The sequence below is a fragment of the Periplaneta americana genome, chromosome 15 (assembly GCF_040183065.1).
Source record: "Periplaneta americana isolate PAMFEO1 chromosome 15, P.americana_PAMFEO1_priV1, whole genome shotgun sequence".
In the NCBI taxonomy this organism is placed as follows: Eukaryota; Metazoa; Arthropoda; class Insecta; order Blattodea; family Blattidae; genus Periplaneta; species Periplaneta americana.
In genome coordinates, this window is record NC_091131.1 from 86272316 (window position 1) to 86289963 (window position 17648).

Genomic DNA, 17648 nt, shown 5'->3' on the forward strand with positions numbered 1-17648 from the left:
ACAAACCAGATATCAGAAGATTAAAATAGGGTACGAAAAACAGACAACCCAGTCAAAAAATAAATAAATAAAACAAATAACTGTAGCAATTGAGAGCCCAATGAAATTATGAGATTTACTAGTTGGAATGTCACGAGTCTTTATAGAATTAATGAACTTCTTAGCTAAATGCCTACCAGGGTTAATTCAATATAAAAACACCTGTAGATCATGCACCGAAAAGAGAAGATTACATCATGTGCCTTACGTTCAACTGTTTTTTTTTTTAATTGACATTATATTTATATATTGAATTTTTCTTTAAATGTTCCTATCCAGTGTACTGAAATGGAATAACAATGGCGGCCGATTGCGCTACTTTGGGTATCCACGGTTTCCGATGCTGTTACTCTGTGCGAGAGAGAGAAAAAGACATTGTCTACAAATAGAATGATCCAGTAATATCGATAATGTAAATTGTAAACAATTTTAATAATGACCCCCCCCCCCCTTGACAAAATTCTGTGTACACCAATGATGTATTCCCAAGAAGCTAGTCTTATTAATTAAAATGTGTCTCAGTGAAACATACAGCAAGAGTCCGTATCTATAGACCAGTTTCTGTCTGACGCTTTTCCAATTCTGCGGACTACAGCAAAGAGATGCATTATTATCTTTACTTTTTAACTCTTGATAATATCTTTGAAAAATATTGGAGTGCAAGAGGTCAAATGGCTTTATTGTCAAACGCCTGGCATTAAAAAACAACAACAACCTTTTAACTCTGCTCTAGATCTAGAATATGCCATTAGGAAAGTCCAGGATAACAGATAGGGTTTGGAATTGAACGGGTTCCATCAGTTGTTTGTTTATGCAGATGACGTGAATATATTCACAAACTGTTAGGGAAAACACGGGAATTTTACTTGAAGCAAGTAATGAGATAGGTTTTGAAGTAAATCCCGAAAAGACAAAGTATATGATGTCTTGTGACCAGAACATAGTACGACATAGAAATATAAAAATTGGAAATTTATCCTTTGAAGAAGTAGAAAAATTCAAATACCTCAGAGCCACGGTAACAAATATAAATGACACTCGGGAGGAAATTAAATGCAGAACATGCTATTATTCGGTTGAGAAGCTTTTGTCATCTAGTCTGCTTTAAAAAAAAAAAAAAAAAAACTAAAAGTTAGAATTTAGTTTAAGGTTGTTAGAGAATAGGGTGCTTAGGAAAATATTTGAGGGTAAGAGGAATGAAGTTACAGGGGATTGGAGAAAGTTATACAATGCAAAACTACTCGCATTGTTTTTTTTTTCCTTCATCTAACATAATTAGGAACATTAAATCCAAATGTATAGTGACTGTCTCAAGCTATTACATGCAATACCGTAATAATAAATCAATGAATACATCAGAAGCAGAAGGATGCTTTCTATGTTAAAGAAAATAAAAACATTGAGTATTACTAGTCAGTGATGTATGCAATGGAGAGGTAACCTTGCTTAGTTGCCTCATATTCATCCATTCATAGTGTTCTGCCCACGAGCAGGTCTTTCACTGTACACCTAGCATTCTCCAGTCTTTCCTATTTTTTGTCTTCCTCTTGGTCTCCGCATATGATCCATATATCTTAATGTCGTCTATTATTTGACATCTTCTTCTGCCCCGAATTCTTTTCCCATTCACTATTCCTTCCAGTGAATCCTTCAGAAGGCAGTTTCTTCTCAACCAGTGACCCAGCCAATTCCTTTTTCTCAAGTTGCCTCATAAGTGATGGCTTATTGGCGTCACTTTTGAGGTTCCAACCAGTCTTAAGATTGTTGACAGAACATACAACATAACCATGGCTCAAGAACGATTGTCTGCTCTCACAATGCTTTACACTGAAAGGCAATTCATACTAGGAATCAAGAATTTCAATTGAAGAGTAGCATGGATACTCAATACAAATGGCTATGTGACTACAAAGAGCAATTCATACTAGTGGGCAATAATGTTTTCATTTTTTTAATCAACTTAGTCAAGTTTTATGAACCACCACGTTTTCAGGCCTCTAGCCACAATTAATGTCTTTTTACATTAAATTGAAGAACGAGAATAAATTATAAAAAAAATTACTGTAGAACTTACACGTGTTTTCGCATCAAATTGTGTATCGTTCTTTTGTGGTACTGGTAATCAAGAGTGCTTTAACGAAACTAAGCAAGATTTACATACAGAAGTTATAAATTAACTTCATATCTGTTAGTTCCCACATGTCGTTAGCCACTGCAATGATTTGTAGCAATAAGAAATCTATTTATTTGCACTCATCCCTTTGCCCCAATCGTAGAAAATGTCATTAACTAGGATAAGAATATTACTTGTATATTTTTGAGCTCAGAACAGTTTTATTAAGATGCCGACCCTAGAGACAAAGCACTACTAAGTATTTTTAGTTTATTCTAGAGGTCTAAACTTCAAATGAGTGTTGCTTGTTGGCCCTAATAATACTGGGTGTTCATTTCAAAGTGTGTCATGACGTCACTGTTGTTGGGTCACCGATTTGAAGCGAGTTTCAGTTTATTTATATGTTAGAGAAGTTGCCTATTATTTAAGGCGTTCTTCAATCTGAACTTGAGAACGTGTACGGTATAACTTGAACGTCGTAGCAACAGATGGCGGTCTGTACGGTCTGTGTGCTACCATAACCTCTTTCGAACTGTGTTTTGCGCCGGCAAGTCGTACGCAGGGTATTTGTTATCATCGGTTGCGTACGGTAACATTCCACAACACAAATCAAATGCTCCGTGTCCATGTTGACCGTCGAAGTTAATGTCAACAAATACGTAAGTAATCGTCTTAACCCTCTCCCCATATCCCGACAGTACGTATTTCCAAACAGTTCACATTCCTGCCACTACCGGCGTTACCGTACGTATCGGCACGTACTCTTCAGAATGAACGCCGTACTTGCTATAGCCAACTTCTCTGCCTCTTAGATTATACACCTGAGCTGCGGAAGTGTAGGAAGATTGAATTCTCTAGGCTCATCAGCTAGCCACATGACGGCATACAGCGAGCCAAGACACATTTTGAACTGAACACCCAGTACACTAATTTGCTTTATAGATTTACACCAAAAAGGACAAATAGTAGGTACCGTACCGTAAAATACTATATTTTTTACATACTATGCATACTTATACGACATACGTCAAATTTATCAAATAAACCACATCTCGAACCTTCCTTCTCACTCGAAATTTGAATAAATAAAACAAAAATAGAAGTATTATGACAATTCATTTGTAAAAATATTGTCATTTTTGAAAATAACAAACAACGTATGTATATAGGCCTACGGCAATACTGTCAAAACAATACAAGGATTAATGTTTGGTTATCATCCTGCTAAATGAAACATACAAAGAATGACGTTTATTTTAAAACTTACTTGAGAGCGGGAGTGTGAAGTTTCATCTTCCATCTATCGAATGCTGTAGTTATATAACAGAAAAGTTTCAGAATATAATCACTGCATTTTGTCACTCATATCCAGTTTATTGATGCACATTCACAGATAAAATACATTTTGTTCGCGAATTTTTATAATTTTGTAAACACATTTTACATTAAGCTGAATACCTACGAATCTCCACTAGTTAAAATATTTCCGGCACCTGAAAGTGATTATGCGGTAAGCACGGTACGCATGTACATTAGCCATTTGCGCCACTACAAATTTATTCATTTTGTCGCCGCCACAAGTTCCACAACCTTTACGGACGAAATTACAACATCATATTTTAAACTAATTTTCTCATATTATTTCAAAAATGTTCTCTTTATTTCTGGTCTTGGTCCTTGTGTGATACAAAAAAAAATATTCATCTTCGAAATCGAAATATGAATATGGTACGTTAAGAACGTAAACAAATATAATACAACTGTAACCGTACGAAGCAAAGCAAAAACTTTACAGTTATGGTATTATTTGTATGATTTACGTGTATTCTATTCTATGGTGGCCACGGTCGAAACAGTTTTAAATTTTCCCCCGTCCCCGTACAGTGGCTATATTCATTGTACCACGTATGTGTATTTGCTGCCATCTACATAAAATGATGTGTGCTACATTGAGTTTCGATCTCGATGGCTCACTGTACTAATTTCGTCATGCGAATTGAATGATTGTAATATTTCAATAAGCAATCTTTCATTGTTCTCTACTGAACAAGAACAATGAATTACGCCACAGGAAAGATAACTTGTGTTGCCTTTTGAAATTAAATCTCCTCAACATTGACCAAAAATTAAATCTAATTAACCAGTAGGGCTATATTTGCCCAAACATATTACATCCAATGTAAAGTAATCTGTTTAATAAGATATGGCAGTTATTGAAACCATTCACTATCTTTTGTGCAGTCTGGATTTGTGTGAGGCCTTGCAACTCGTATGCATCGGTTCAGAGAAACCAAGGCTTTAGCTGGTTGAGCTTTTCCTGAGGTTTTCCCTCAACCAACTGAAGCAGAATTGCTGGGTAACTTTCATTTCGCCATCATAATTACACTTCCTCTCATCATCACCTACATTACTTCCTCATATTTCGGGCTTGCTTTGATGTAGAATCAGCTGTGGACTGTCACGGAGCTTGGACTCCATGATATGTGGTCTTTAGTTGCTGCTGGTAGTGCTACGAATGTACCATGGGCTCTCTCCGGGCTCATGGCAGCTCGTGGGGGTGGAATTGAGGGATCACGGTGATGCTTACACAGAAAGCTAAAAGGATTCTGTATGCTGTAGAGAAGTTCAGAGGTGGCTTGCAAGACAATCTAGCACGAGAGGCCTTATGGCATGCACACCATTCCATTTTGGGTAGTATAATGGGCCCACTTGAGAGACATACGTGCGCGTGCGAGAGTAGTCTCCAGTCCGTGCCTCTCCCCTCAAGGGGACTAATAGCTAGTAGTAGGGAAGGGGATACACAAAATAAAACAAAGCTACAAATAAATTTTTATACAGTTTTGTATTTGGACCTCTGCCTTATACACATGTACATCTTATATGCAAACAATATTATAAATTTCATGAAATAATCTGTTAAAAATATCTAAATAAAATATGACCAGTAGGGCAGAGGCACTGAAATGCAATAAAAATTTGCTACCAAAAAATATTACATTATATATAGATATATATACATTATACACATTCTCTCAAGTAGCACATTTTAATACGTAGTGATTCAATGTAGTTGGTACGAGTATAAATTCCCATTCAAATTCTTAGAGTTGCCAGATATATTCAGATAGAACGAAATAGGCAGTTAGAATTTTATTACAATAAGATAATTTATGGGTATAAAAATGTTAAATTTAGGCAATGAACTTAAATATATTACAATGAAAAGCTGTATCAAACACCGTATTCACCACTGAATTCGTAAAAACTGTAGTAAATACGATTTTTATTTTAAATTTGTATACAGGAGTTCTATATTTATGCTTCTGGTTTCATTGCTGCTGGCAACTCCTAGTTACAATGCCTTTCATGAAACCCAATTTTAGCTTAAAACTGCTACACTGTAGTAATATACATATCTAGCATTATACTGAGATCTTAGCTTAGCTTTAATGGTTAAACAGAAAATATGTGAACCACCAAATAGGCTCTATACTGAAAATGGTCATACATAAAAATCATTCTTTAAGTCTCTTTTCCCAATTTTATTTTACCTTTTGTCATACTGTTTGTTCGAGTGCTGTATGTAAAGTGTTCTTGATTATTATAACACATCTGAATCCTAGAATTTTATTCGATTACAACATTGAATTATATTATGCCTTTGATGCTAGGACAGAATTACAGATGAACACGAAAATCTCCTAATAGTTGTTATAATTGTGCTGTTAGAATGTAAATTTTAGAGAAAAAAGTGTTTTTGCAACATGTAAGTAGAAAATTACGTCCTTTTTATGAGTTTAAAAATTAAAAATAACGTTATTTATTAAAACCAGAAACATTACATACATCAGTTTTGTATTAAGGTAAAAAACATACTTCCCTATAGCAATACCCTTAGGTTATGACAATAAAAAGGGATAGATTATTCAGTAGTTGAGCTTCTTGGTGCAATAAAAAGTTAACTAGAAACGAGCACACCTTTAAAATAAGGATTTAATAGCTTATGATACTAATACTAAAGTGATAGGATTTTAAAATGCTCCTGTGATCCCGTCCTAGTATGGCAATACATGTACTATGTAAAGTAGATACCATTAAAAGTTCTTTGTACATTATTCACAGTTTAAGTCGTATGTATCAGCTTATCATTTTCACACTTTGACAAATGCTGTATCAGACAAGCTATGTAACCTATTGAATCTTCGTCCTCTGAGCTTCATAATTCCATCTGACAATGAGGTCTGTCGGCTAAAGAATTCCACAATAGGCTGACCAGTGAGTGTAGTTGCCAGGAACTGTTCCACAGTGATGGACCAATGTGGATCAGGACTGCAGCCAGGGTTCCCATTTCTGTCAGGTGACTGTAGAAATAAGATAATAAGATTTTAAAGTAGTCAACAGGAAATTATAAGGTGCAACAGCTCAAATTTTGCTGGAATGCTTGACTTTTTATGCTGGACAAGAGGCAGTTCCAAGTGAAATTTGTGGTGAACATATACCATATTGCAATGTTCTTCACAAATTCACTGTCATCATCCATTCAGAGTGCTGTATGTAAAGTGTTCTTGATTATTATAACACATCTGAATCCTAGAATTATTAGAATCATAGAATTATTCCACTTCAGAAACAACTAAGTAGACTACAAGAACTCCAAAAGGAAATAACATTTCAATGGATACCTAGTCATTGTGGTATACCTGGAAACGAGAAAGTCGATAATATTGCAAAACAGGCAACATATTTGCAACCAAGACCTCTTCAAGTGATATCTCTATCCAGTGCTTTTGCTTCAGTAAAGTCTCATTTTACAAGCCTATGGATCAACATTTGGCTCTCTTCTGACAAAGGCAAAATTTTACAGTCTGTACAAAAGAAACCAAATGACCTGAAAATGTACAAAAACTTGCCCAGACATGTTCAAACATTTTTAACAAGAGCCAGAACAGATCACATTGTCACTCAATTGTACCTACACCGATTTCACATTTCTGATAATCCTACTTGTCTGTGGTGTAATAATCATGATGAAGATCTGGAACACATTCTTCTATACTGTCCATCCATAAACCACAAAAGAAGTAAATTAAACTCATCAATACCGGTTGCAAAAGACACAGGCCCTGCAGTATATATTGACTACACCCCAACTCTGGCTACTAGCAACAGGCATCTATAATGAACACCGATCAAAATACCCCTCATTTCTCGTGAAAAACAACAACTAATTAGACTACAGTGGACTATAGTGGACTTTATGTTGTCAGCAAACAGCTGGATACATTAAGATTGATTGATTGATCCATTCAGAGAAAACTTTAAGCACATTACTATTTGTGCCCCATCAAGTATAACCACAAATACGATTATCAGTATTTTACTAACAGATTAGCATGGGATAGATAATAGGGATACAAGATGATGAATGAATGATCTCCAAGCCAAATAGTGAGGTTATTTGTTTCCTGTCCTGCATTCTACAGGTCAAGCAACATTCCCGAGAATGCTGGTTGGGAAGTCCGGATATTAAGGTTTCCAGTCTTTATTTTTAACCATCTTGAGGAGGACACTAAACTGTCTTTTGATACAAGCGTGGAGTTTGTAATCCACACAAAGAGACTGCTTAACACACTTTTTATTCATATGTGTTAGTACGTAAAAATCTCGTCTCTAGTTAAAAGTAACAGCAACATGTTTGTTACCTGGTCAGTCGATGGGGTATCAGGACGAGAGGCTGGCCATTGTGCTGCAGCAGCAGCTAGTAAACTATCTGCAGATTCTTCTTTTTCCATATAAAATCGTTTTCCAACATCTCCTAGCTGTAGTAATATTGTTCCTGGAAACGAAATTTATCTGAATACAGAGAATAATTCTTTATTAAATCATAATACAAGGTTGTAATCATGATGATTGTCTTAGAATTAGGTTCTACAACCTATTCGACTAAAGCTCAAGTATTTTTTATTACACCACTTTTATGTATGTATGTGTGTCTATATATATATATATATATATATATATATGTTCATGGCAGTTATAGTTTCAAATGTCGAATAAGTGAAGATCTAAAGCAATCACCACAAGTTGAAGGAACCACAAGTCGATATTTGGAGGGGAAACAATATTAACTTTTAATGTGAATATGGAATATTAGGATGGGCTAGTATTTATGAAACTGACCTCATTCAATTAGATTTGTTACAAAGAAGTATAATTAAAATATGAGGGTGGATAGGAAAGTAACGCACAATAATTTTAAAACAAAATGTTTAATAGGTAAACAAAAATAAAAAATACACATCTTTCAGCTACTTTTCTACATAGGCGTCAAGTTTCTCAACACATTTCTCCCATCGTGGTACCAATTTCAGTATACCCTGTTCATAGAAGTCCATTCGGTTGGAGTATAGCCATCTGCGGACAGTTGATTGCACTTCTGCATCGGCCACAAAGTGAATGGTGCAACGTCTGGACTGTATGGTGGATGCTGGAGCACCTCCCAACCAAATGTGTTGATTTTCTCACGAACAGAAGCCGCAACAAGGGGGGGCGAGCATTGTCATGAACAAGTTTGACATTGTCAACATTAATATTACGGCATTTGTCACGAAAGGCACAAAGCAACTTTACCAACGTTTGAATGTAGGCTGCAGCATTCACAGTGGTCCCGTGTTTAGCAAGTCCACCAACAAAACACCATGCATATCCCAGAAGATTGTCAAAAGCACTTTCTTAGCAGATTGTGTCACTATGAATTTTTTCTTTGCTGGGGAAGCAGCATGTTTCCACTCCATAGAGGCTGGCTTTGTTTCGGGCATGTAGTGGTACGTCCAGGACTCATCACCAATGACAATTCCTTTCAGAAAGTCATGCCCTTCTGCAGCGTAATGCTTTAAGTGGTCCAAGCATGTCATCATTCGCTGGCCTCTGTGGTCATCTGTCAGGTTCTTAGGCACCCAGTGAATAGTAACTTTATGAAATTTCAATGTGTCATGCACAATATCGTACACCGCACCGTATGAAATGTTGAACTGCTGAGATAAGGTTCGCAGTTGGATCTGCTGGTCATTCAAAATTGCTGCCTCAATGCCTGTGACATTCTGCTGGGTTGCAGCTATTACCGGCTGCCCAAAATGTGGTGAATCACAAAGGTTCTCATGGCTATCTGCGAAAAATGTGCACCACCTGGAGATGTTGTTATGGTCCATACAGTCTTCCCCGTACATGCCACACATGTCCCTGTGAATTTCACTGGGGTTATGTCCTTTAGCTCATAAAAATCGCACATCACTTTGCTGCTCTTCACAAGTTGACAATAACATGCGAGCCAACTTTGTTGCATAGTTCATGTTCTCTCACTGAGCTGCACAAGCAAAACAAATTGTGTCTGTAGTGAAAACTTCAAACTATATCTCGGTGAAATGTCAACAACCCATTCGCAATACCAATGCAGAAAAAAATGATTGTGTGTTACTTTCTGATCCACCCTCATATGTCTAGAAAATTATTAATTATCCTTCCGAAAAATTGTTTAAAGAATTTAAAGTCTTGAAAATATATCAAATTTATGTCAATGCATTATTATATTTCATAGTAAAAATCACACGAATTTCATATCATATACTCACAAACACAAAACCAAAAGGCATGGATACAACACGTTTAACCTAAGTGTTTAACGAGCACTGCTTTCAATAGTAGTAATATTGGACCTAGAATTTATAACAGATTAATAAAGAAATACCATAATCTATTTAATTCACAGAGTTTTAAATTTAAAAATGTAAGTACTTTGTTATTAGTGAATATTAATATTTGAGATGTTATTTATTTTAATTTATCTATGTAATTTTATTATGTATTGAATCTTCCCCTGAGTACGATATCACTCTCTTTCAGGGGAGTGCTAGAATTGTTTGTATATTTGCAATAATAAAATTGTTTACAATTACTATTTACAATTACAATACATACATGTTGTCTTTCAGTCTCTATGTAGGCCTAGATCGATTTTTCCTGATTACTGGATTTTTCTTTTGGGTTTGTAAGTTGATGCTCATTCTTAGAGTTTGACTTAAGTACGACCTTGCAAGTTTCATTTTTTATTATTTTCTATTTATATTTATAACTACATATACTATGTACATACCGACTGTAGCTATTGAATGGAAAGTATCTTGATCTTCTGGTTGTGCTTGAAACAGGTCATACATGGTCTTCCAGAGCATAATAAAATGTGGCTGTGACATCCTGGGCACACTCTTTAGATCAGGACGGCTGTCACGTGTCTCAACAAGAGACCTCAGGCTTCCCATGCTTCGGACTTCCCATGAACATTCTCCTATTTAATACAGAACTATATAGAATACATTAACATAAACAAATTCACGATCTAAAATGAATGCGTTAGTGAATATACTGCATAGCTGTGTATGTGTGTGTGATACAAGTCCTAGTGTTCGTTAAAATGCAGCTGAGTATTGCAGTATGCCTATTAACTGTATGCACTGGGAAATGGCTTTTAGGCTTCTTTGATTGTATCTGTGAATAAAAGTGCCGAAGGTTTGGTATCACCTACAATTCTTTGGTTGGCGGGAAAAGTCTATTTTTCTGTTGTACCTAATCACATAAGTCAAGTATTTTTTCTAATTTTTTAAATAATAAAATTTCTTGTATTTTAAATTGAAAAAGGTCTTTACTTTAACCAACATACATGAATTTCATTATTATACTTATATTCAGTTAAGAGTAAATTTAAAAAAAAAGTCTCTCCTGAAAAATTCATTTTTTTGACTTGTGTGCCTTTTCCCACCAGCCAAAGAATTTATATTCTTAAGGAATATAAAACAGATAGAAAAGTGTGTCAAACCTATTATGGAGCCACTGTAATGGAGAGGCGCCATAATGGTATTCAAGTATTTGTTCAAGAGCTAGCTTGTCCCATGGCTATGCCACTACTGATGTACTGTACCAACAAGTGCAACTTTAGCAGCAATGTAGTGCCAAATACACACTTTGAGAGTTCTTTACATAGAGTTTTTATTTCAGAACAGCTATTTAAGCCAATTGCGAGTAATTAGATATTAAAACACAGTGCAGCCTGTAAACAAATGGATGGTTTATATGTCTACCTTTTTTTTAAATTCGTTTATTTAAAGCTAGACTTTTAATAAACACTATTTTTAAACAAGATTGGGAAAGCTTACCCAAAGTTCTATTTTATCTAAAGGCCTATATTTTTGCAAAGTGTAGATCTTTGTATTCAATCTCAAAGTCACATACAAAGTAGTGAATCATCATCATCATCATCATCATCATCATCATCATCATCATCATCATCATCATCATCATCATCATCATCATCATCATCACCATCACCATCACCATCACCATCACCATCATCTGGCTACCTTTTTTAACAATGCAAAGACGTCTATATTCATTTTATAGATGGTTGAAAGGGTTCTATCTTAAAAGCTAAGACAAACAGAAAAATCTTTGCTTATTTACAGTAAAACTCTTGTAATATTTCAGTCATTGTAACAAATGAGTTCAACAAACTCGTTAGGTTTTTTTTTTTTGTAAGAATTCTGTAAATTAGCTAGAAATATTCCAGTAGAAATTTCGTGAATTCATACAGACAAGATCAATAAAATGATTGCATATCAGTTGGTATTTCACTTATTTGTGCACACACATCTAAAACATGTGAAGTAGCTTTTCGATGTTAGAATTGCATTTAAAATAAAATGTGATTTTCAACTTTTTATATAATATACTTTCATAATCGGAGCGTGGTGATAAACACATAATCTCATTGTAGTGCCAAGATCATGGAAGTACCATCTAAACTTTCATGAAGACTGAACCAATAAATACTGTAGTTCTAAATGTTGGGATTTAACTTTATTGGAGATACAACAAACTTACATGAATATCTACATAAATGGTTCAATGCACTGAGAGGAAATTTTTAAGCTGTGAAACTTGGTTTTAGTATTATGATAGGTGTGAAGACATTTTATGGTGCACTGCAAAATTTACTGTAATGAAACACAGAAATCAACGACTATGAACAGACTCAAATTACGACAGTCATATCAGTATGAAAAATAAGCACAAGATAGCAGACAATTCCAATCTCTAACTCCCATATTATAGCCATTAGAAACGTAAATTATATAAGCTGGACTTCACAACGCATAATGCACACACTGGGCTTGGTTATGAAGAACCATTTTTGTATTATCCAATCTTTTTTTTATTTTAAGGGTGAAGCAGAAGGGGGATGAACTCTTGGTCAAGCTCTTTTCGTTTAAGACTAGTCTGGGACATGACTAACTGCTAATAAAAATTATTTAATAATCATAGCTGACACAATCTTCTAACAACAACTGTATGTTAGGTTAGGGCATAACACTCGCTCAGTCAAAAGAAATAACGATATAAAATAATCAGAAGCATTTGGACTGTTACGAATTAAATCACAATAATACAGCAAAAGCATGGGCAGTATCACAAGAGACAATTATCAGAAATTACTCATTCTTTTAAAAATAGTATAATAAAAATGGCTGAAACATCCTACAGCTACATTACAACCCAACTATCATGATAGCACCATATCTCTTAACATCAACACAGACTTAACAAACTTAGTAAAGCAATTTGCTAAATTAAATTTTGATTCCGGAATTCAAACATAACGAGAATACCAGACATACTTTGTGGTCGCTCAGGTTCTGTCTCACGAACGGCCATTGTAGAGCTTTCTTCTGTTTGACTCGAGACTGACTCCAGTGAAGTGACACTTTGCTCCATACTATCAAAGAAATCAGTTGCTTCAGCAGCAACCTCTGCGCCATTTTCTGAATTGGTAGGTGATTCTATTTCCAAAGATGTCAGAAGAGGAGATAAATGTAAGGTGTAGAGTAACTTCAGTCGCTGGGTAATATCAGCTGTACACGTCATACCAAGGGCAGCTGCCAATTCTCTGAAGTTCAACAGACCATCTCCATTGCGATCCATTAACTGTAAATAGCATAGGTTGAAGTTATATTTAAAGATTTTTGTACAACAATTACTTCAATTTTTAAAGAACTGAAACATTGATTCTTGGATTTTTCATACCATTTGCCAATCATATATCAATTAATCCTTCACTATACCATAAAATAAATCTCTCAACTATGCTAAACACGACCAAAATAACATCGTAAAACGAAAGAATGGCATTTATGTTCACCATTTTACATAATAATGGATTACATTGTGTTAGTCAGAGTAGTAGCACTTCTCATTGCAGACATACAGTGGGAACAGGATTTGTGTACCAGTAATAGCAAAGAGAGCTATGTTAGAGTCGACGGCAATTCGGAAGGCGGTAGTCTACTAGCATTTGCTTTGAAAGAGACAGACAGAGAGAGCAAGGCAGCGTACAACATTGCCACATTGTACTTCACGCGCACGTGCAATACAAATAGCGCAGGAGAGATTTTAAATTATCAAAAGACAATAATGATCTTAGCTGTTGATTACTGTATGCATGACACGAAACAAACCCTCTTTCCTTCATTGACAGTATTCTTTGCACAGTTCTCAATCCCACAACACATACTTCTGCAGTCATTTCTTGCATGTTGGCAACATTGCAGCCAGCATCAAGATGGCCGGCAGCGTTCTGCTCGTCAACGTTTTTAAAATAATTATACACCTTAAACACTATTTTCCGCGCCTGTCTGTACAATACTTGTCTTTTTACAGTCTCTGCTTCCATTTATTTATCTTACACACAGTAAATGTTAGTTTTACTTATTCACTGTATTGAAACACTCACACGTGAACAAACGAACTCGGGAAGTACTTGTTATAGATTGATTCTGATTGGTTCTACTGTACAAGCTTGTGACGTCACATACCAAAAATGCTATGGCGCATATAACAGCTGACTGCCTTCCGAAATGCCGTCTACTCTAGTCACAGTTTAGCCACTATCAGACGTTGTAGGTTACAGAAAAGGCTCAGATAATGAGAAGCACCCTGGCTCTCAGGTTGAAAGTTAGAGATCGGGCAAGGAGTTAACAACTCCTTACGAAAAGAAATTATCATCATCTACAGGTACCTTGCTTAAATGATTTTTGTTAATGAATACGGTATGACGATTATCCAAGAACTTAGACATGGGATACTGAATTATTCTTGGTCATATAGAATGAATGATCGAACGAATTAATGGAATGAATGAATGAATGAATGAATGAATGAATGAATGAATGAATGAATGAATGAATCATTCAATGAGAGAGAAAATAGGAAAAGCAAGTTAAAAGATGTAAGAGTGCATGTCCTTGCAGGGGTTCTTGGAATTTAGAATGCAACAATTCAAACACATCTGCCAGAGTCAGAAGTGCTATGAAAAACAGTGGTAGTACTTCTCTCATTTAGACTGACGTACAGAATATTATTTAATTCATCTTATCATTAGAAGTTTGTAATTTTAAGAGAAAGAATCTAGGTCGAACAAAAAACATTTAATGTAAATTTTTTTTTTTAAATGTGTAAGGAAGGAACAGTTAGGTGGGTTACATTGGAATCTCACAGAAATTATAAAAAATTCAAGAGCACAATCGCCATTCGAAAACAATAATGATTTTTGGTTCAGTTCGAAATAAAAGTCACTGAACTACATAAAAGCATTAAATATTTTGTGACTTAGACTCCAAAAATCCACTCGCCAATTTGACAGAATTGTTGGACATACGAAACTAATGAATTTTCAACTGTAATCTAATTACATTCAAAATAAGCTATGGGTACTATGGGCGAATAATTTTATTTCGTGAAAATATGATTTAACTTGTATTTCGTATTACTGCAGCTCAGTTTGTAATCCCGTTTAATTTACACACTCAGATAAGAAGAAAAGAGAACCAACTAAAGGGGGGGGGGGGAATAATTACTTTGTAAGCCCAATGTCATGAAGAAGAAACTTAACTTTCTACACTAATAAAATATGTTGTATTTAACTCACCCTAAAGATTCTTGCCGACAAAGATTCAGCCTGAGTACCTTTCCCCCATGGAGAGAGTCCAACAAATAAAAGTCGGAACAGTTCAAAGTCGACTTTATATGCCTCGTAAGGCGGCTGAGTAGGATCATACCTATCTGTAGTCACCCTTCTTTGACTCAGCAGCTCTTCTCTGACTAACACCAATAGATCCTGCATGAAAGGTAAGTTTCCAATCAGATCTCAAAGGCAGATGTTACTTCCTCACTATATGAAGCATAAAGAGAAAGTATTGTGACGGGGGAATAAAAAAATCAATTTCGAGAGTTTAGCATGTTTTTAGTATCCCTGATACCGAAGAAGTTGTTCTGGGCACACTGTCGTTTGTACATAACCATTTCTACAAATTACTGGACGGATTTTGTTCATATTTACAGTTGTCGCAGCGAAAGAAATGATTTCTGACATCTCTAGTGAAGCACATGGAAGGTAGGTACATGACCAGGGCGTGGTGTTACAGCTAGCTGCATTCTCCTCCTCTTCCTCAGAAGTAGGCAGTAAGTGGGCATTACTGTCAAGCATAGAAGGACAACTTATCTAGGGATCTATGTGGCAATGCTATCTCTTGCCTTATGGTAAGTGACGAATTCAGTTTCTATTGACTGTTCCAAGTGGGCAGCAGGTACAAGGGAGTTCAAAAATAGAGTTACAGAACTGACAGAAGTCGGTTCTTTGCTTGCGACAGCTTTGGTATCTGCGAGACAATTTACTCAGGAATGATGTTAATGAAATATAATCAATATTCTTAATATATCCAGCATGATGCTGATAATATGAAGTCCAATGCATCCAGTTCAAGAATCAACAGATAATATTTTCGTCGTGATTGTTTATATTACTGGTTTGTACAATAAATTGAGAACCGAGATGGTAAAGTTTATATTGACTGAAAAAAGTTCTGATGAGAGAAATTATTTCTATTTTTGTTGTCAATTTGTCAAAGCTCAGACTGAGCGAATGAACCATTACACCTTATTGATGTTAGGAGTAAAACATTTGTTATGCGTTAGTAAACCACTGAAGTAGACAGGAATCTATAAAAAGTCTCGACTACTAATATATTTTAGGAATCATAAAAATTTTAAATGCCGATTTTCAAAACAATATAGAAATGATTAAAATGTATGTACAGCTGACTCATGTAAATAATGTGAATCACTAGTTACGTAATAACCACGTTTTTAAGCCGCACAATTAATAAAACTAAGTATAATATTTTACTTTTGGAATTACAGAGAATGTCTTCTAAGTGCAATCCAGAAAAGGAAAGGTACGGGAAAATTCATCACCTTACTTAAGCGCACATTAAATGATTTTATAATAATAAAAAGTTTAAGAAAATATAAACTATAAACAACAATATCAGTCGAAACATGATAAAGGAACTGAAATGTTAGGAAATGCGTTAAATTTATGAGAAAGTAAGTGTCATCTTCGTGAGGCTCATTGTCTTAAACAATGTGAACAACAATCTACATAATGTAGATTAAATATTGTAAATTACAATTCCTGAATAACATGATTTCTCACCTGCAACTCATCCTGACAGAAATAACCATCTCCTACAACACTGCGCACCACATTCCTTCCCACTCCATCCTCCAACTGCTGCACTACTCTGAGACGATATTTGAGTCTTAATCGCTCGATGCTACCAGCTGTTAGGAACCCATAATGACTGTATGCATCATATACCAAAGTCTGCACTGAAATGCTCTGTAAACAATACAAAATAAGTAATTTAATTTGACGTCATGTCATAAGAAAAATACTTCAGCTTCAATACACAAGAATGAAGGGATATGATTTAAAAATAATTACTGAAGTAAGTTGCAAAGTAAAAATACAAAATTTATCAGTAACTTACTGAGACCAATATGATATACAGCGTGTAGACAATATAACCTGCTAAAGTTCTACAGATGGCTCAGAAAAATTCACTAAACAGAATGTTTGGAAACGTTTTCTACTCTCGCGCACTTTTATTGGATAATAGCTACTGGTCACATCATCAACTGCATTTCCATCTTAACCTTAATACTGAGCAAGAACAGGCGATGAAAGTGTAAAAAAAAAACCAAGAGCCTTTTTATAAATATGAATGCTGCTCTCAGGACACATCATGACTCTGCTTAAATTAAGGTTATATCACTAAGCTCATGAACAGAAAATTCACCAACCTCGTCTATGTCTATTATCTAATTGCAAGTGACGTACTCTTACTGTGATCAGCTGTTTAATGCTGACAGTTCTGTTTACTACTGATTCTTGCTTCGTGATCTTGCTCATGTTTGTTTCTCAAAAGAATAAGACTTACAAAGCCAATATATAAACATATACAGTATAAGAAAACATTATTCGACTCTGTTCTTCAGCGGACTGTACCACACAATCTGTAGGCCTAATAGGTATGTCAGCTTATATCTTTTA

General features: G+C 35.2%; 1 protein-coding gene across 5 annotated transcripts in view; it reads right to left on the reverse strand.

Annotated features, from left to right (window-relative positions):
* Positions 1–4975: 4975 nt before the first annotated feature.
* Tbc1d8-9 (TBC1 domain family member 8/9) overlaps positions 4976–17648 on the reverse strand; it is a 57798-nt gene continuing 45125 nt past the window's right edge. For all 5 annotated transcript variants that reach the window (XM_069847806.1, XM_069847805.1, XM_069847808.1 and 2 more), the window contains 6 exons: positions 16749–16934; positions 15183–15371; positions 12877–13183; positions 10302–10493; positions 7855–7988; positions 4976–6513 (listed from right to left, as the gene is read on the reverse strand). In XM_069847806.1, the coding sequence (XP_069703907.1) occupies positions 6304–6513; positions 7855–7988; positions 10302–10493; positions 12877–13183; positions 15183–15371; positions 16749–16934 (1218 nt within the window). In that variant the 3' untranslated portion in view covers positions 4976–6303. The remainder of the gene's footprint in view (positions 6514–7854; positions 7989–10301; positions 10494–12876; positions 13184–15182; positions 15372–16748; positions 16935–17648) is intronic.